At 43.9% G+C, this 20453-nt stretch overlaps 2 protein-coding genes across 5 annotated transcripts in view; both read left to right on the plus strand.

The window, feature by feature from the left end:
* The window catches only part of TRAP1 (TNF receptor associated protein 1), a 427467-nt gene that overhangs the window by 316965 nt on the left and 90049 nt on the right, over nucleotides 1-20453 (plus strand). The window lies entirely within an intron of this gene.
* CREBBP (CREB binding protein) overlaps nucleotides 1-20453 on the plus strand; it is a 157816-nt gene that overhangs the window by 118860 nt on the left and 18503 nt on the right. For 2 of the 4 annotated variants that reach the window (XM_050774143.1, XM_050774145.1), the window contains 7 exons: nucleotides 1969-2087; nucleotides 3252-3491; nucleotides 3922-4010; nucleotides 9485-9565; nucleotides 11597-11653; nucleotides 15241-15318; nucleotides 15638-15705. In XM_050774143.1, coding sequence (XP_050630100.1) covers nucleotides 1969-2087; nucleotides 3252-3491; nucleotides 3922-4010; nucleotides 9485-9565; nucleotides 11597-11653; nucleotides 15241-15318; nucleotides 15638-15705 — 732 coding nt within the window. Of the gene's footprint in view, nucleotides 1-1968; nucleotides 2088-3251; nucleotides 3492-3921; nucleotides 4011-9454; nucleotides 9566-11596; nucleotides 11654-15240; nucleotides 15319-15637; nucleotides 15706-20453 lie in introns of all 4 variants that reach the window. The other 2 variants (XM_050774146.1, XM_050774144.1) reach the window with 1 other exon arrangement.

The raw sequence follows: 20453 nt of genomic DNA on the forward strand, positions 1-20453 counted from the left end.
TTTCAAGATACAAAAAACGGACCAGGCCCCAGTGGCTCACACCTATAATCTTAATTGCTTTGAGAGGCTGGAATCACTTTGAGGCCGAGAGTTCAATACCACCAGCCTGGGCAACATACTAATACCACAAGATCACTTGAGCCCAGGAGTTAGTGGATGCAGTGGCTATGATGGCGCCACATTGCACTCCAGCCTGGGCGACAGAGCAGGACTCTGTCTCTGAAAATATAAAATGAGCTGGCCATGATGGCTAGGCACAGTGGCTCGTGCCTGTAATCCCAGCACTTTAGAAGGCCAGGGCAGGTGGATCATTTGAGGTCAGGAGTTTGAGACCAGCCTGGCCAACATGGTGAAACCCCATCTCTACTAAAAATACAAAAATCAGCTGGGCGTGGTGGTGGGCACCTGTAATTCCAGCTACTCGGGAGGCTGATGCAGGAGAATCGCTTGAACCCAGGAGGCAGAGGTTGCTGTGAGCCAAGATTGTATCACTGCACTCCAGCCTGGGTGAGAGAGCAAGACTCTGTCTCAAAAAAACCTGGGCACGATAGCTCAATGCCCGTAACCTCAGCACTTTGGAAGGCTGAGGCAGGGGGGAATGCTTGAGCTCAGGAGTTCAAGACCAGCCTGGACAACATAGTGAGAGCTCATCTCCACAAAAAAATTTAAAAATGAGTCAGGCATGGTAGCACACACCTGTAGTCCCAGTTACTCCCGAGACTGAGGCAGGAGGATGACTTGAACCTGGGAGGTTGAAGCTGCAGTGAGCTGAGATGATGCCAGTGTCCCCCAACCTGGGCAACAGAGTGAGACTTTGTCTCAAAAATAATAAATTAAAAATTACAAGAACACAAAGAAAAAAATACGTGTCACTTGTAAGCCAAGGCATCAGAACGCCTGAGACATCTTTGCCTCCAGTTTCTTCTCTGTGTGAGTGAACATGAGCCAGGTGGGGTCATGACACGCTGCCTGCTGACTGGCCGGCCTCCCACACCGAGCAGCTTCCCCGGCACCTGTTCCCATACTCATTGAGGGTTTGTATGAATGTACCATCTTGAATGTATTTGGCAGCCAGTATTTATGTTTGTATTAGTGACAATAGAAAATGTAGTAGGCAGTGAGGTGGCTGAGGGGTTGGAGAAATTCGCATTAGTAAATGTGGGAGTAGCAATATGGAACTTTTTATTAAAATGCTTTATTTTGTATCTCTATTACTGTTTACGTTTATGAGATTCAAAACCATTTGTCTCTAGTGGCCTGAATTTAATTTAGCCAAGAATAAAAAGACTTTCCTCAGAGGATCTTTTAAGGTCCCTTCCAATGAAATGACTTTTTTTTTTTTTTTTCTTTTTTCTTTTTTTTTTTGAGACAGAGTTTTGCTCTCGTTGCCCAAGCAGTGGCGCCATCTCGGCTCACTGCAGCCTCCATCTCCTGGGTTCAAGCGATTCTCCTGTCTCAGCCTCTCGAGTAGCTGGGCTTGTAGGCCCCTCCCACACACACGGCTAATTTTGTGTTTTTAGTAGAGACAAGGTTTCACTACATTGGTCAGGCTGGTCTTGAACTCCTGACCTCAGGTGATCTGCCCGCCTCAGTCTCTCAAAGTGCTGGGATTACAGATGTGAGCCACCACGCCCAGCCTGAAATGGCTTTATTTGCCACCCAGTTTGATGAATGAGACAGATTTGGGAGTTAGCTTTACTTTCTTTTTCAGCAAGTTTTTAAATGTTGGAAACCTTTCATAGAAGATGCAAACTTCTCGTTGTATTTTGCCTCTCAACCTGAACGCAGTTCTGACACTAGTGTGTTTTCAGAAGCTTTAGTCCTTATGGTGATGGACGAGAGCCCCTCGAGTGCCTTAGGAGCATCATGGTTGGGACGTCACAGCAGCCAGGATTCTGTTTTAAATGTGAGGTAGGAGGGATCTGAGCACCTTTTACAGAGTGTCTTTTCTTGATGTTTTCTCTGCAGTCTTTAAACCAGAGGAGTTACGCCAGGCCCTGATGCCGACCCTAGAAGCACTGTATCGACAGGACCCAGAGTCATTACCTTTCCGGCAGCCTGTAGATCCCCAGCTCCTTGGAATTCCAGTAAGTTAATTCGTAAAATTAGATTATAACTTTGCTGGTGTGACTTTTGAGTGTCCATTGTTTTATCCCTTGAAATTAGATTATAACTTTGCTGGTGTGACTTTTGAGTGTCCGTTGTTTTATCTCTTGAAATTAGATTAAATAATCCCCCTGCCTTGAAGATTGTTCTCCTAATATAAAAAACTGTTGTCTGTTAACAGTTATCAATGAAAGTGTTTATTTTGTTTGATTTCACTTGTTCATGAAGCCCCGGTCGTTGGAGGGGTGCACTGAAGCAAGGGAAGCACATGCCCCTGAGACTTCACTTTATATTTGGATCCTTGTGTCACTTTTGTCTGAAAGAATTTATGAACATCAAATGTAAAAAAATATTTAGGCTTCTCTCTTTTATATTCCTGGATAGCCTTGCAAAGGCCATGGGGACCCAGCAGATTCTATGTAGCAGTAATTACTAGCTTTGTGTTTATATTTGTCTTGGAATTTCATTTTGCTTGCCAGGATCAAGAGTGAATATCTAGAAATACACACTGTTTGATAAACTGGTTCACTATTTTAATTCAGTGGATTAAAGATCTATTTTTAAAATTTTCTGTTAGAAGTATCTTTTAACAATTTTTCTTTTTTTTTTTTTTTTTTGAGACGGAGTCTCGCTCTGTCCCTGGGCTGGAGTGCAGTGGCCAGATCACAGCTCACTGCAAGCTCCGTCTCCCGGGTTTACGCCATTCTCCGGCCTCAGCCTCCCGAGTAGCTGGGACTACAGGCGCCCGCCACGTCGCCTGGCTAGCTTTTTGTATTTTTTAGTAGAGACGGGGTTTCACCATATTAGCCAGGATGGTCTCGATCTCCTGACCTAGTGATCCGCCCGTCTCGGCCTCCCAAAGTGCTGGGATTACACGCTTGAGCCACCGCGCCCAGCCAACAATTTTTCTTTATCTTTGCCTTTGAAGTATTATAATGCGATCATACCTGAAAATACTAATTATACTTTTAGTGAGTAAAGTCAGTTGCATCAGAGGTTATTTTCTTTTCATTTCCCATTTGTTACTGTTGGGAATGGAAGTTATTTTGGTACTTTCTGTTTCTATTATTTTAAAACAAAGCTGCCAGATATGACTGGCATTTGGATGTTGGGGGATTCCCTGAGACCATTGTTTTTTTTAAAAGGATTATTTTGACATCGTAAAGAATCCCATGGACCTCTCCACCATCAAGCGGAAGCTGGACACAGGGCAGTACCAAGAGCCCTGGCAGTACGTGGACGACGTCTGGCTCATGTTCAACAATGCCTGGCTCTATAATCGCAAGACATCCCGAGTCTATAAGTTTTGCAGTAAGCTTGCAGAGGTCTTTGAGCAGGAAATTGACCCAGTCATGCAGTCCCTTGGATATTGCTGTGGACGCAAGGTACAGTTTTAAGTTTTTCCAGAAAGTGAATTTTCCTAGTTAATCCAGCCAGAGGGGTGTTACACTAATATGAGACCACACCTGTGTACTGGGAGTGCATATGTGCAGTCTGCTCTCTGGTGACACAGTTGATGCCTGAAGTGATGTGATGGGTGATCAGAGCTGGGTGTATAGGCACTTACTGAGGGAGGCCATGAGGAAGTATTTCTGGCTGCCCCGCTGCCCGTGGTACCTGTCTGTAATAAATGTTTCTTAGAGCCAGTTGTATCACATGCTATCTCAAAATGTCTTTAAAGCTACTAAAATTGTTAGAAAACTATCTAATATAATAACAGAGATAATTTACTAGTCTTTATAGTAGACTAGAACATTATAGGACAGTAAATGGAATGTGTTTTTATATAAAAGTATTTCTCCTTTATTTTTGCAGTATGAGTTTTCCCCACAGACTTTGTGCTGCTATGGGAAGCAGCTGTGTACCATTCCTCGCGATGCTGCCTACTACAGCTATCAGAATAGGTAAGTGTCAAGCAGCATCCTGTATTATGTCTTAGGGCAAGGCACGTTCATCTGGTTATAGTCTGTGTACATTATTTCTTTCCTGAAGTTCCAATAAAAAGTGGCCCAATTTCAGGCCGGGTGTGGTGGCTCACACCTGTAATCCCAGCACTTTGGGAGGCTGAGGTGGGAGGATCGCTTGAGCCCAGGAGTTACGTTATCAGCCTTGGCAACATAGTGAGACCCCCATCTCTATTTGAAAAAAAGAAAAGTAGCTCGATTTCAGTGTCTTGTTAGTCACACGGATGGCCTCTTAGTTATAAAGCATACTTTTATAGTGTAAAAACTGTAACCTCTGAGTCAAGTCTTGCCGTACTACTTAATTAGGTACGTTCTTTCTTCAGCCATGCCTGTTCTAAAACGCAACCCTAGAAGCAAGCCTCTGAAGTTGAGAGTAACTCTGATAAAGGTTGGCATGCCTTTTTAAAGATGTTCATAGAGTAGAAAATGTGGATTTTACTATTCTGCCTGCAAATATTTGCCTGGGTAATTTGGCCAGGTCAGTCTCATGGAAAGACTTGCACAAGTGCTACTTCCTTTGAGGCAGAGGAAAAGGGTCCATGATCTTTATTTTTAAATTTGACACTAGCAGCATGATACAAAATGAGATCTGGTGTTTTAATTGAGTTCAAGAATCACCCTCCTATTATAAGATGGCCATTTCAGGATTTTGTGAGTGGTGGATCTGCCTAAGAAATACTTGCCATTCTTTTGGAATATGAAGATGGCTAAAGAATAGATCTCCTGTCTTAAAATAGATGGAGAATGAAAATAATATTTTTTGTTGTGGTTTCCCACACAAATACACCTTGCGTAGTTTTGGGGTTGTTTGAGAAGTCAGCTTATCTGTACCGCAGCGTGTAAGTGTCCATGTGCGGCTGCAGTGTAAGCACACCATGCGTGGAGGCACAGGTCAGGAATCTTGCTCAAACTGTGACGTTGCCTCCATTTTATGAGCCAGCAGCTGGATTCTCTGTGGCCAAGATAGAGCTTTGTGCCTATTCTTTGTCTTTAGGTTCAAGTATTAACCGTCAACACTGGAGTTTGGCGTTTTGTATTATTTCACTCTCGTTTGGATGCAGTAATTATGTCCTATACTTCAAAGAAGACAGAAGCCTGTTTGTTATTTGTTCACAGGCCTGAAAATGTTGGAATTTTGTGGTTGTTTTAATTCTTCTATGTTTTTTAAAAAACCATATTCAAGATAAGTAGTAACTCCCATCAAAATCCTGTATTTTAAAAAATCCTTTTGACACAAAAATGTCTCTAAAAAAAGGTTCCTAAGCCTTTTCTATTAGGAATAAGCCTGGCCTGCTTATTCCTATTACTGTTCAGTGTAGTGAAACACCAGTGCAAGGGAGAAGGGCAGACCCTAAACTGCATCTCTGCTGGAAGTGCAGCCTGTGCAATTGTCCTGCTGAAAATAGTTTAACATTCGGAGTCTGATTTCCATCTCAACTTCCCCTTTATCAATAGAAACATTTTATGATCAAGTTTAAAATGATACCATAGCCCCTTCCTAATGGAATCTTTCCCATAGTGACTTGCTGCTCTTCTGGAAGTTCTGGCCACTCCTTTTACAGTTTTAGCCCCATGACTTCAGCACACCCCATGATGTATTAATGTATTAAGCTTAGCTTTGTCCATGATACAAACAATAGCGTCTTCCCTCGCAGCCTCATTTTGTCAAGTCCCCAATGATGCAATAATGAATAGGAATGCACTTTAAAAACCATTTGTGCCAAGCAAAATAAAGTTAATGATATCTTAAGAGAAAGGTTGATATTAACTATACCCAGAAAAATGCCACCTCTGCTACATTGCCCAACACAGTTTTGGTCTATAAGAAAGGTAGATTGTTTACCACTCTCTCTAAAGTGTTGTGGGGCCTGTTCCTGAGTCTGTTGGGACCCTGCCTTTGCTGATTTGCACAGGTTTTGGTCTTTTACATTGAGAACAATTAAAGTTAAATGGAATTGGTAGGATCAAAGAGTCATTGATGGCGTATAAACACAGGACCATCTTGAAAGTTCTGAAACGTCTTATTTCTGTATAGAACTTCATTTTTACTGGGCACTTAGAACAATAAAAAATCCTGCAGACCATTTAAACAAGTGAAACCCTAATATATAAGTGAGCGTATGGTTACGTTTTCACTTGTTTTCATACTTTGCAAATTTGAAAGTAACTCATGTTGGAAAAACTGTTCTTTAGCTTTCCCAGTTAGTATCTATAGATAATATAAATATTATCTATAGATATTCCCAGTTATTCATATGTACTGATATGGTACTTAAAACAATCTGCATTTGAAAACTTACTCCATATATTAAATTACCCTTACAGATAAACTATGCAGTTACATTGTACTAACTTTAGCAACCCTGAAATGCATCATTACTGGATTATGTGAAGTATTTCTCCTTTGCAATTCCATATTCATCAAGCTGCTTCCTTCACACCAGGCAAAATGTCATCTGGGTGCTTAAGTTGAAAAGCAAATTTCTAAATCTTTATGTGTTTCCGGGGAGAATAAAGTGTGGACTAGGTAAGAAGGTAGGGGCAGTCTGACAATAACATCTAGCATTCACTGACTGCCAGGGTTGCTCTAGCTGATTTTACTAGTTGGGGGTGACTGGTGTCTGTTCTGTGTGCTTTCTTCATCTCTCAGAACAGTAATAAAGTGAAGCCATGGGCCCCTCTTCCTCCCCTTCTTAAACATGAACAGGCTAAATTGTCCATTTCTCCAGCAGTTTTGGGGCAGACAAGGAGTCTGTTGACATGCTTTGCCTCCCCGGTTCTGATCCTTGGATTTTCCAGGATGAGAGTCAGTCATACAGGAAGAGTCTCAGTTTCCCAGCCACCGCAAGCGTTGCCATTCCACCACCAGTGTCTCCCTCTGTGTCACTTTCCTCGGTGGGAAAAGATAGGTTTATGGTCCTTGTTTCCTGGATGTTACTGGGCTTGCTGTCCTTGAATAGAAGCAAAGAATTTCTCCAGGATTTTAAAACCATTTAGACTCACCTGTGATTACGATGGGAGTTTCATTTCAGAATGTCTTGAACCGTCCCTTCTAGCTGGCCATAGTGCTGTGTGTTTGATTGTTAACATGAATGGAGCACTCAATTTGGAGTTTTACTTATAAAAGGGAAGTATTGGGGATTGAGGGAATGTCTTTTTTGCATATCGTTTTGGTTGCCACTGAATTGGTTTATAGTTTCTGTACTTTAATTCCTTCTTGCCAGTGATGACCATGCCCTCCTGCACATGGAAGTTCTTCTCCATACAGGATTTTAGGATATTTACAAAATAGTGAATGGCCAGAATATTGCTGTAGTTCATTCAGGAAAAAAAAAATACATATTTAAAGAAAAACATTAATCTGCCTGTTCCCTGTCAGAGTTTTAAATCCTGACATAATTTATTAGTTGAGTTAGTCCCAAATAAATTAGTCCCAGCAAGAAACCTTCATTAATCCAGTGAATCTGTCATGTTCCTCATCAACCAAAGGCAAAAAAAATGGCTCATCTTGAGATGTTGTGCATGCTCTGAAGTTGTATGCTTTAAAATGTGCTGTGTGTGTGGGGTTAGTGAAATACAGCAGACAAAATGCTCAGTATATTGAATTAAGATTAGATTTGGGACTTGTGGGGGACCTGTCCTAGTGGTGGTGAACTGGCCACACGGTGGCCCACACCTCAGTCTCCTGTAGCCGTGTGAATGCGCAAGTGAGTGAGACTGCAGCTGCCGTGTCCCGTTCTGCACTTGGTGGTTCAGCCTGGCGCTCGAGTCCTATCGCACTGTTTTTAATACTAATCCTTCCTGGCATCTCGTAGACATAGTTTTGAGCACTAAACTGCATTCGTGCTGCCGTTGCTACCTGACACTCATTCTTCTCGCTTGTGTGATCCACCTCCGCCCGCTTGTTTATTTTTACGGTATTCTTGTGTACTCGTGTCGTTTTATGCAGCATCAGCCTGATTTCTGTTGATTTCTCATTTATGTTCTTTCCAAACATTTAGTAGTTTTTATTTTAGTTGTTCGTATTTGATAGCTTGAGCCCAGGCTCTATATTGTCTTACAAGAAATTGGGGTGATGGATAATTTCTCAAATGCAGATTGTTCTTTAAAGATTAACTCTAAATTCACTTAACTTGGATTGCCCCCAAGTCAGAACAGTCATTGGCTAAGTCTCTCCGATTGATGGATGATTGGTCCCAGTACCAAAAATGTCACATCAAAGCTTAGAATTGAATTTTCAAAGATTGTTCATGGATTTACATATATTGTATTTCTTATACAATATATCACATTTCTTACTCTGTATATTCATATTGATAAATGGGTGGAAAGTCTTTGACCCTGACTGCATTTATGTTAAATGTTTGTCTAGAATATGGATTTGGTTTCATTTGTATTGTAACACAATTAACTGAATGATTAACATGAAAAAAAAAAAAACAGGAAAAAATTAAAATCAGTTCTGTAGGCCGGGCGCGGTGGCTCAAGCCTGTAATCCCAGCACTTTGGGAGGCCGAGACGGGCGGATCACGAGGTCAGGAGATCGAGACCATCCTGGCTAATATGGTGAAACCCCGTCTCTACTAAAAATACAAAAAACTAGCCGGGTGAGGCGGCGGGCACCTGTAGTCCCAGCTACTCGGGAGGCTGAGGCAGGAGAATGGCGTAAACCCGGGAGGCGGAGCTTGCAGTGAGCTGAGATCTGGCCACTGCACTCCAGCCTGGGCGACAAAGCGAGACTCCGTCTCAAAAAAAAAATAAATAAATAAAATAAAATAAAATCAGTTCTGGGTGCTCAGCATTTTCATGCATTTAAAGATCTGGCTTAATACCGGAAATAAAATCTCTGAATTGCTGTCAAGCATAAATTTTCCATTTTGAAAAATAAAGCTATTTCAGTTTAAATTGCTTTTTTAAGGCCTTTTGTCAGACTGTTTTGTTCAAGTAAATTTTTCCATCTCAAACCCTAGAGTTATATTTTACTTTCTCTGAGTAAGAACAAAATTCAGATTCCTAAATTTGGGCTCCATGCAATTGTAGTATTAACAACTCCTTGAAAACATTTGCCTCTTGGAGCCGGACCGAGCCTGTCGTTGTTAGTGATGATGGCCTGTGATGTGTGCAATGAGACCGAATGCTAATCAATGCTTTGCCTTGGCTTTCTGCTCTGTGTTGTCTTGGTGTCTGCGTCTTACCTCTGTGTCTGTGCTATTTGTTCCCTTCCTTGTTCTCTAATCCTGCCTTTCCCCACCTGCCCCCTGTTCCTTTCATTGTCCTCACTGACCCATCAATCAACCAACAACGCCCCCCCTTCGTCGTGGTGCTCTGCCCTGCTCTGATTGGTGGCTTCGTTGCTTGGGTGGCTGTGTGTTATGATGGACCAGTTCACCCAAGTATGGCCTTCTTGCTGACAGGTATCATTTCTGTGAGAAGTGTTTCACAGAGATCCAGGGCGAGAATGTGACCCTGGGTGACGACCCTTCACAGCCCCAGACGTAAGTACCGTCCTGTCATTTTTTCTGGGGTGAGGGAGGGTGACCTTAAATTGTTTTTTCCTCTTACCAATGACTGTAAGGAAAGTACCACTGCCATTTTGACTTTCATGCAATGTTTTTTGGTTTTTTGTTTTTGAGACAGGTTTTCATTCTGTCACCTGAGTGGTGTGCAGTGGCACTATCTCAACTCGTTCAAGCAATCCTCCTTTCTCAGCCTCTCAAGTAGCTGGGATTACAGGGGCATGCCACCATACCCAGCTAATTTTTTGTATTTTTTGTAGAGACGAGGTCTCGCCATGTTGCCCAAGCTGGTCTTAAACTCCTACACTGAAGCACAATCCACCTGCCTGGGCCTTCCAAAGTGCTGAGATTACAGTGTGTAGTGTTGTGGGGTTTGTTGCATATTAATTATGCTCGCATTTAATTTGAATATGTGTATACATACATATTTACACTGAAAAATGTGTTTTGGCTGAACCACAGTGCCACTTCTGCCTTTATCATTCAAGGCAGTGGTACTATGGCTTACCACTGTAGACCACTGCTCTCTCTTGACCTTGGTTTGTCTTTTCTTCTAAAATAATTGGTTTTTCCTAGTTGTTGTCAACTTCCATTTTGGGGAATTATAAATTTTCTTTATTTTAATTTTTATTTTTTTAAATGGGGTCTCACTGTGTTACCCAGGCTGGTCTCGAGCTCTTGGCCTCAAGCAGTCCTCCTGCCTTGGCCTTCCGAAGTGCTGGGACCACCATGCCTGACCGTGTAAATTTTCAGTTATACCTGAGAAACCAGGTAGCCCCATTAACAGAACTGGCAGTAGCAAAAAATGAGTTTGGTGTACATCCCCTGCCCTTTACATTTAGTTTATCTCTACTTAAACCTCCATCCTTTCAGTTGCTGAGCTCTAATGCAGATTAATGGATTCCAGTACCCCATTTTTTGGCCTAAAGTATAAATGTGTCTCCTTCCCTCACTAGTGCTTTCTTTACCTATTGTTTATCGGCTCCAAAGTGGACAGGTATGACTTTGTTAGTTCATTCCTGCACAGGATTAAACTTTTATTTCCAGTATTTATTATCCAGCTGTTACTTTCGAGTGATACAATGGCGTGTGTGTGGCAAGAAAAAGCAAATGCACAAATTGTGTTATCAACTCATTTCTATGCTTGAAATATCTAAAAACCTGCCAGCCACCCACCTCATCTGCCCAGGTCTACCGTTCCCTCTTTTCGTCAGACTGAGTTCCCTAGTCCTCCATGATTCCTAGCACCCTACCCACAGTGTGACTTCCCCCAACAGAAAGGAAGGCTTTGCCACAAGAGCGGTTTCCAAGCAGTGTAGGCACTTACGCTTTACCATTTTCTTTGTTCAAATGCAGGAAAAAACCTAACTTGTAAGACATACAAACCAAAGTGACTGAAATTCTACATTTTTAATTTATTTCCCTTGTCATCTTAATTCTCTTTAGTTGTGTGATTAATAATTGGATTGTTGCTTGAGCAACATAGTGAGACCCCCATCTCTACAAAAAATGAAAAAAACTTAACAGGTCGTGGTGGTTTGTATCTGTAGTCCCAGCTACTTAGAACCGGGGTGAGTTTGAATTCAGCCTGGGCAACATAATGAAACCCCCATCTCCACAAAAAATCAAAAAATTAGCCAGTCGTGGTGGTGCATTCCTATAGTCCCAGCTACCCAGGAGGATCACTTGAGCCTTGGAGGTTAAGGCTGCAGTGAGCCATGATCGCGGCACTGCACTCCAGCCTGAGCAGCAGAGCAAGACCCTGTCTCTGAAAAAAAAGAAAGAAAAGAAAAGAAATGGTAATGGAATATGTGGAAAAAGAAATTGTAGTGTTCTGAGAAATTAAATTTTCTGTTCATTCCGTTATTATATGTACTTGAGATTTTAAAGGACCATCATGTCTTTTTGTTTGAAGAACTAGTTACAAAATCACATTCCACAGGCCCTATAGTTTATACTCAACAGATAAATTTTAGTTAATACAACATGTTTTCTTTTTTTTAAAACAAGGACAATTTCAAAGGATCAGTTTGAAAAGAAGAAAAATGATACCTTAGACCCCGAACCGTAAGTATATAGCTATTTCTTTTTTACTTTTAATTTTGGTATGAAATTGCTAAAGTTACTCCTTATGGAGTGGGTTGTGGGTAAAAACATTGGAAAGATGTTGCAATAAGTGGAATTTCTGGTGTGAGGTTATCTTTTAGATATAGATTCTTTTTAAACTTAAACAAAATATGTATGTCTCTGTAACATGTTCTCTAATTACTGGATTTTAACAATGATAAAATTAAATAGATGTTTCAGTTCTATGAAAACCTCTCTAATAATTTGGTCATGGGTGTCTTTAAGAAGCCATTTAGTATGAATCTTTAGAGACCAAAGGTAGGAATATTTGGTGGGATAGTACTAGTAGTATCATTTAAAGGGAAATACCAGAAAGAAAATCTCTTGGAAACTGCTTTCTCAAATAATGTAAAGCTTGGTGCATGTTCTTGCCATTGTTAAGCACTTTCTACAGTGATGAATGATAGTGTTGCATTTGCTAACCTTGCTTCATAACAGCCCCTAAAGAGATGCAGAATTTCTTCAGTGTGGTAGCCTCTTCCCAGGTCTCCAGTGTAAAGTTCTGAGGGCACTCCAAATTGGCATGGCGATACTGGCTATTTTTTGTCCCCACGGTGAGCACAGGCTCCAGGAGCATTGGCTGCTTGGGAAATGTGGGCTGTGACTCAGCCAAAGCAAGAAACAGATCCTGCTCTCCCTATCCTGACCCTCTCACTCCAGGGAAGCCAGTGGCTAGAGTGGCAGGCACAGATTTTTACCCAGGCCACCTCTGGAAACCTAGCTTGACTTTCAGCAGGTTATTTCATCTCTCCCAGCACCTGGTACACAGACAGGATGATGATGTGAAATCCTAGAGCTGTAGTCTTGGTGAGACGGCAGGGCAGAGCGCCCACCCCTCTCGTGACCAGCAGATCGTTTTTCCTGACTTTCTACCTTTCTTTTCACATTGTGTCTTTCTCTCCGTGGCTTTATAGTTTCATTATGATTTATATCTACTTCTCTTTTCCACCCCACCCCCCGAGATGAGTGTTGCTCTGTCCCCCAGGCTGTAGAGCAGTAGCACGATCTCGGCTCACTGCAACCTCCGCCTCCCGGGTTCAAGCAGTTCTCTGCCTTGGCCTCCCGAGTGGCTGGGATTACCAGCCCAGCTAATTTTTTTGTGTTTTTAGTAGAGATGGGGTTTCACCATCTTGACCAGGCTGGTCTTGAACTCCTGACCTCGTGATCCACCCATCTCGGCCTCCCAGAGTGCTGGGATTACAGGCGCGAGCTACTGTGCCTGGCTGACTTATATCTACTTTTTAATTTCAAAATATATTACATTCAAGTAGTAGGTGCCAGGCAGAGGGAATACATGGATGGGTAAAGGGGTCTCCTTCTTCATGCTGGTTGTAGTCTAGAGAGACAGCTGGGTAATGGCACAGCCTGCAGCAGGAGACAGTGCAAGTGAGTCCCAGACAGAAGGGACCCCGCCTGGGCAGAGCGGCATCATCACAGTTGGGCCTGGTTTCCTGGACAAGGTGATACTTGTGTTGAAGCTGCAGAGCATTCTAGAAACAAAGACATGAAAGAACACAGGTTGCTCAATAAAACTACAAGTCCCCTAGAGTGGGTGGTTGGTAGGCAGAGATTAACTTCGTGAAGGGCCATTTCACTGTCTCTTGACAATAGACTTTATCCTATAATGTGCTGAGGAGGTTTTGAAGAATAGCATTGGTTCTAATGTAGGAAAGTCACCCTTGGTCTATGAGGTGAATTGATCAGAAGAGGAAAGACATTGTTCTCTAGTAGAGAAATTAGTTAAGAGACACAAAGCAGCAGGAGGCAAGAAACTGAAACCCTAATTAAAGCAAGAGTTTTCGGAGCCAGGCAGGGGGTCTTGCTGGCGGGCTGAGGGAAGGGGAGCCACCTAGTTGGCCAATAATAATTGGGAGTGAGAGAAAGGGGGAAATTCAAAATGGATGTCATGGGGTCTAGAATACAGTGTTTTGTTTGGATTTTGTTTGTTTGTTGTTTTTGAAACAGGGTCTTGCTGTGTCACCCAGGCTGGAGTGCAGTGGTGCAATCATAGCTCACTGCAGCCACAACCTCCCAGACTCAAACATCCTCCCAGCTCAGCCTCCTAAGTGACTGGGACTACAGGCACACACCACCATGCCCAGCTAATTTTTTAATTTTTTGTAGAGATGGGGTCTCCATATTTTACCCAGGCTGGTCTTAAACTCCCGGTAAAACAATCCTTCCACCTCAGCCTCTCCACATGCTAGAATTACAGGTGTGAGCCACTGTACCTGGCCCAAGTGTAGTTTTGGGGGGCACTCCTTTTCCCTGACATGGGAGGGAATAGTTGAGAGCAGGGGACCTTTGGAGACGGCACAGGAGTTGAGGAAGTTCTTAGCCCCAACCTTGGAAATTCTTAGCATAAGGGAAGAGCTCAGTGACTGGGTTTTCAAAGACAGGGCTTGTGGAGGACAGCACTGGAGGAAAGAAGTGCAGATTCAGAGCAGCTGCCACGTGGAAGGCAGAGGGAGCCAGACGGAGCTGGGTTGTCAGAGAGTGCCACAGGACCGTGAACGGGTGCCGCCATGGTTTCACAGTTTTGTGTGTGTGTGTCTTTTCTTTCCCTCCAGCAGACTGGGCAGAGAAGCCTGATGAGGGTAGACCCATGGCTAAGGGCTTGCATAGCACGTGCAGTGGACAGATTAAGGGAACAAGGGCAGGGGCACACTGTAGAGGAGCCATAGCTCAGAACTCAGGAGCACACAGGGAGTCACATTACTCACCAGTCCCTTCAGCCCCTCCTCGGAGGTATGCATTGTGGAGGCAGCAAGGGAGGGAGCTGACAAAAACCAAAGGTCTGACCTCAAGGCATCTTGGCATTTAAGATTCCTGGGTAAGTCAGTTCCTGGAGGTGACGGAGCTCTGGTGAGCCGTGGTTGTGGGCTGCCATAGAACAGTGTGGAGGATTTGTGGGGAATGGGTGGTCCATCCTCTCGCTTCACCAGTATTTACTTGAACAAACCCCTGTCAACTTACCAGCAGGCCTGACACGTTCCACCCTTTTGTAACTGACTCCGAACTGGTGTTTTTGTGCCTCCGGCCTAGCGTGGCTGCTCTGAACTGGCCATGTTTCCCATTAGTATCCTAAACAATTTTAGACTTAAGAGCACATGTTTAGAATGCTAAAAGTATTGTTCTCTATTTTTTAAGTCAGTTTAGGCATGTGAAATCACCTAGAGAAGGCATTGTTCTTGAAAATGTGTAGTAGTGTCAGAAATACCGGCCTGTGAGATATGTATTTGTCACAGCAGTTTTTAAAAATAAAGTTTCCTTTCTGGTTGCAAAGGGAGATTGGGAGAAAAGAGGAATGAAGCACTTGTACAAAGAAAAGAAGAAAGCTTTTTCCTATAGAAGATATCATATGGATGCATTGTAAAATATAGCTGAATCAGCCAACTCATGCATTAATGTCAGCACTACTCAAAGTAACCCAGAGAACAAGGTGTGGATGCACACATAGACATCTACAAGTGACTCCGGTCGTGTGGTTCCGTGTGCTTTAACAGTGCGCCTTCTTTGTCTCCTAGTTTCGTTGATTGCAAGGAGTGTGGCCGGAAGATGCATCAGATTTGTGTTCTGCACTATGATATCATTTGGCCTTCAGGGTAAGTAGTTTCCCCTGGCCTGGAGGGCATTTCTACACAGAGCCAATGGTGGGGCAGTTGCAGTGGCTACTGCATCTCATTCATTGTTGTCAGCAAGAATTCAACAATGAAGAGAGATGGCAGTTGGTTCTAAATTTAAGTTCTAAGTGTTTGTCTGCTTTAGGAATTGTGGCATCAAAGCAGTCTGCCTCTTCACTCTTTAATTTTATAATAATAATGTGATTTAAACTGCCAGCAAAATATCTGAATGCTGCATTTTGTTGGTTTGACAATTTACATCATTATATACAGTCTCATCATACCACTATTGTTTTTGCAGTTTTGTGTGCGACAACTGCTTGAAGAAAACTGGCAGACCTCGAAAAGAAAACAAATTCAGTGCTAAGAGTAAGTTTGGGGAAGCTTTCTGTTTCCTGGACTGCACATTTTAGAAACTTGTAGAAATTGTCCCCATTGTCCTTTGGTTCCTCTTAACACATGGTTTTGAGGTTTGGCTGTCAAAGATTTTTGTGAGTTTTTTCCCCAGTACTTTGTATTTTTCTTGTCTCATCCTTAAGGAGAGCCAGGCCAGTCATGAGGGTAAGAACGCAAGAATGTTCTTCAGGGGCTTCACTGAGAATAGGCAGCACAGCTGTGAGTCCCTGAAGTCTGTGTTTCTCAGAATGGTCATCTCAGCCACGGGACTACTGAGCACGGGGCTTGGAGCAGGACTGGCAGCCTTGGGCTGTGGATCTTCACCGAGTGTAAAACCTCTCAGTCCACCCTTAAAGGGAATATTTAGCTTGATTGTTATTCAGCTTTTATGATCCAGTGCATGTTTTAGATGAAAGGTTAGGTGTACAGTAAACTTTGTAAATTCTCAGAGAAAATTTGTCAACAGATTATTCTCAAGTGGCTTAGACCTAAGACCCCTCACCCCTCGTGCGTGCGTGTGTACACACTGGGGTAGTGTTGGCCAGCCCTGTCTAACCCTGGGCCCTTTGTGGGCTGTCATGGGTCCGTCCCGTGGGTGCTGGGTTCTGCTACAGTGGAGCATGAGCCATGACCCCTGGGAACCAGCTGCCACCCTGGGAGTAGGAGCCTGGCCTGCATGTGGACTGGCTGGACATGTTACTGCAGCTGGTGGTGCCTGTGCAGAAATAGAACAACCTGTTACTGCTAGAAGTAACTTTGCATGAGTAGACTTTCTTTTTTTTAATTTGAGACAGTCTTGCTCTGTCGCCAGGCTGGAGTGCAGTGGTGCAATCTCAGCTCACTGCAACTTCCGCCTCCCGGGTTCAAGTGATTCTCCTGCCTCAGCCTCCCGAGTAGCTGGGACTACAGGCGCCCGCCACCGTGCCCAGCTAATTTTTGTATTTTTACTAGAGACGGGGTTTCACCATGTTGGGTTGGCCAGGATGTTCTCAATCTCTTGACCTTGTGATCTGCCCGCCTCAGCCTCCCCAAGTGCTGCGATTACAGCCGTTAGCTACCGCACCCGGCTCACTTTTTTATTTTTTTAAAGACCGCATTGTTTTCAAAAGTTTATGATTATTTAATCTTTATAATAGAGTCAATTCTCAAGTCTTGGGATGGCCTTCTGCAGCTTGACATGCCAGGCTGTCCTTTTGCTGAGTTAACTAGCAAAACCACACAAGAAGGACAACTGCAGCAGCATTCTAACGTTCACTTGCCTGCTGCTCCCTACAGCTGTCACCTTTCTGTGGCAGGACAGGTGACTGGCATGTTGCTCAGGAGATCCCCAACAGAACCAGGGTCATTTGGGGAGCTCAGAGTAGAAGAGAGATGGAAATGCTGGGATGTACCATGCACTGGGGGAAGGGGAGGAGGAAGCTACCTGTAGACTTGAGACTGAGTCCTAAAGTTCAAACTCTGTTGTTAACCAACATCCAAAGTTATCCTATAGCTTACACTGCCTTTGTTAAATTTTTTGAAATACCACTCATTGATAAACTATCGTAATACTTAGCTCAGTTTCTCATCTAAGCCACTATTGACATTTCAGGCCAGGTAATCCTCTGTTTTGGGGGCTGTCCTGTGCATTATAGGATTTTAGCAGCATCCCTGGCCTCTACTTACTCAGTGCCAGTAACACCTTCCTCACATAATGAAATGACCAACAAATTCATTATGTCTGTCAAAAATGTCTCCAGACATTGCCAGATGTCCCCTGGAGGAGGGGCACAGTTGCTTCCATTTGAGAGGCCCTGCTTCAGAGGATTCATTCTGAATGAGTTCACTAATGCATTTGAGCAAATTGGAAGTTCTTCCCTGGGCCAGAGGCTCAGTAGCCAAAACAGAATTACCCAGAGAGCTAGACCTCCATAGAACAGTCATTGCCTGGAAGAGGCAGGAGGTGACTAGGGGGAATGACACAAGTGGCCCCAGAGCGGGTCCGATCCCACTCCCACTCCAGCATCCAGAAAGACCCATGGGCATTCGGTGGATGAGCCCAAGATCTAGAAATGGAACATTACAGGAGAAAAGGGCCTAGGAGACTAGAGGTAACTCTACTCTGTCGGTGTGAGCTTGTGTCAGCACAGGGGTTGTGGTGTGTGTGATCACAGAGTGAAGGTATGCTTCCTTAATCTTGCATTGAAAACCACCTCCTTCGCACACACCATACGCAAAATCAAATTCAGGTAGATTAAAAGCGAGAAAAGTAAACAAAACTACAAATGCATTCAGGATAAAAGTAAGATAATAATTTTACTGTGTTGAGTTATGAAAAGCCTTCCTTAAAAAGATACAACCGAGCAATGAGAAAGGAAAAGGCACAAAGGCCCGTCATGTGCCGTGGATGAAAATGTAAGTTGAATGCCAGAAAGCGAGGGGCACAATTTAAAGTGTTCATTTTTAGATTTAGCAAGTCTACTTTCACACATGTATCCTATAAAAATATTTGCACATATGCATAAAGGCACATACAAGGACATAACTGCAGCAGTGGCAAGGAGTAATGAAAAAGTAGTAACAGCGGCCAAATCAAGTGATAACAGAAAAGGAGGCAGCACCGTGAGGAAGGTGGCACTGTGTGCACTGCAGGTAGCATGGCCTGCCCCTAGACCCCTGTGCTGTCTGAGGCCACCTCTGGAGTATGCAGCCATATATGGATCACAGGTGTCAAATAGCGAAGTTACTATGGAAGAGTGTTTGTTTGTTTGTTTTTTGAGACAGAGTCTTGCTCTGTCACACAGACTGGAGTGCAGTGGCGCGATCTCAGTTCACTGCAAGCTCTACCTTCCAGGTTCACGCCATTCTCCTGCCTCAGCCTCCCGAGTAGCTGGGACTACCGGCGCTTGCCAACACACCTGGCTAATTTTTTTTTTTTTTTTTTTTTTTTTTTGTGTGTTTTTAGTGGAGGCGGGGTTCCACCGTATTAGCCGGGATGGTCTCCATCTCCTGACCTCATAATCCGCCCACCTCAGCCTCCCAAAGTACTGGGATTTACAGGTGTGAGCCACCATTCCAGGCAGAGTGTGTTTTGTTTTAATATATATACATATGAAAATATGTATTTTCGCCGGGCGCAGTGGCTCACGCCTGTAATCCCAGCACTTCGGGAGGCTGAGGCAGGTGGATCACAAGGTCAGGAGATCGAGACCATCCTGGCTAACACGGTGAAACCCCGTCTCTACTAAAAATGCAAAAAATTAGCCGGGCGCGGTGGTGGGCACCTGTAATCCCAGCTACTCGGGAGGCTGAGGCAGGAGAATGGTGTGAACTCTGGAGGCGGAGCTTGCAGTGAGCCGAGATTGCGCCACTGCACTCCAGCATGGGCGACAGAGCGAAACTCCGTCTCAAAAAAAAAAAAAAAAAAATATGTATTTTCCCCATGAGAAGGTGTATCGCTAAAATTTTTATTTCTGAGTGTGCTGGCTCCTCTACCCCCTACATGTGCCTTCCTGCACACAACACGTTGTTGGTTCTTGGCAGCTGTTTAAATGTCTCTTTATATAGTACAGTTAATTTAGGTGATTTGAAGAAAAAAGTAAAGACCTAATGTAAAAGGTTGATTCTGGCCACTCATGGTGGCTTACGCCTATAATCCCAGCACTTTGGGAGGCTGAGGCGAGAGGATCACTGGAGCCCAGGATGTCGAGGCTACAGTGAACTAAGATCGTGTCATTGCACTCCAGCCTGGGCGACAGAACAAGACCCTGTCTCAAAAAAAAAAAAAAAGGTCAATTCCTTCTGTTTGCTGTTTGAAAATGGTAGTGTGTGGGGCCACCCTTTCACATGGGGAAAGAGACAAGATATTGGTGTTTGCTGCAATGTGGCCCTTCTTAGCCGTGTCTAACTTTCTCAGCTGGAAGCCACTTCGTTTGGGAGCAAAACTGGTCAGCAGTTGCACGAGGGTAAGAATGCAATAATGTTCTTCAGGGGCTTTACTGAGAATAGGTAGCATAGCTGTGAGTTCCTGAAGTCTGTGTTTCTCAGAATGGTCATCTCAGCCACGGAACTGCTGAGCACAGAGCTCGGAGCAGGACTCGCAGCCTTCATGGAGTGTAAAACGTCTCAGTCCACCCTCCCCTACCTTTTTTTTTTTCTGAGACGAAGTCTCATTCTGTCACCCAGGCTGGAGTGCAGTGGCGCCATCTCGGCTCACTGCAAGCTCCACCTCCCGGGTTCACGCCATTCTCCTGCCTCAGCCTCCTGGGTAGCTGGGACTACAGGCGCCCGCCACCACACCTAACTTCTTTTTTCCTTTGTATTTTTAATAGAGACGGGATTTCACCATGTTGGCCAGGATGGTCTCGATCTCCTTACCTCATGATCCACCCACCTCAGCCTCCCAAAGTGTTGGGATTACAGGCGCGAGCCACCACGCCCAGCCCACCCTCCCCTTATTTTTATAGTTTTGCCAACTTTTACATTTCCGTGGAGTTTTTATTTCTTTGCCATTGTACTTTTTTTTTTTTTTTTTTTTAGAGACAGAATTTTGCCCTTGTTGCGCAGGCTGGAGTGCGATGGCGCGATCTCTGCTCACCGCAACCTCCACCTCCCCGGTTCAAGCGATTCTTCTCCCTCAGCCTGCCAAGTAGCTGGGATTACAGGCATGCGCCACCACGCCTGGCTAATTTTGTATTTTTAGTAGAGACAGGGTTTCTCCATGTTGGTCAGGCTGGTCTTAA

This window comes from Macaca thibetana, chromosome 20 (genome assembly GCF_024542745.1).
Source record: "Macaca thibetana thibetana isolate TM-01 chromosome 20, ASM2454274v1, whole genome shotgun sequence".
In the NCBI taxonomy this organism is placed as follows: Eukaryota; Metazoa; Chordata; class Mammalia; order Primates; family Cercopithecidae; genus Macaca; species Macaca thibetana.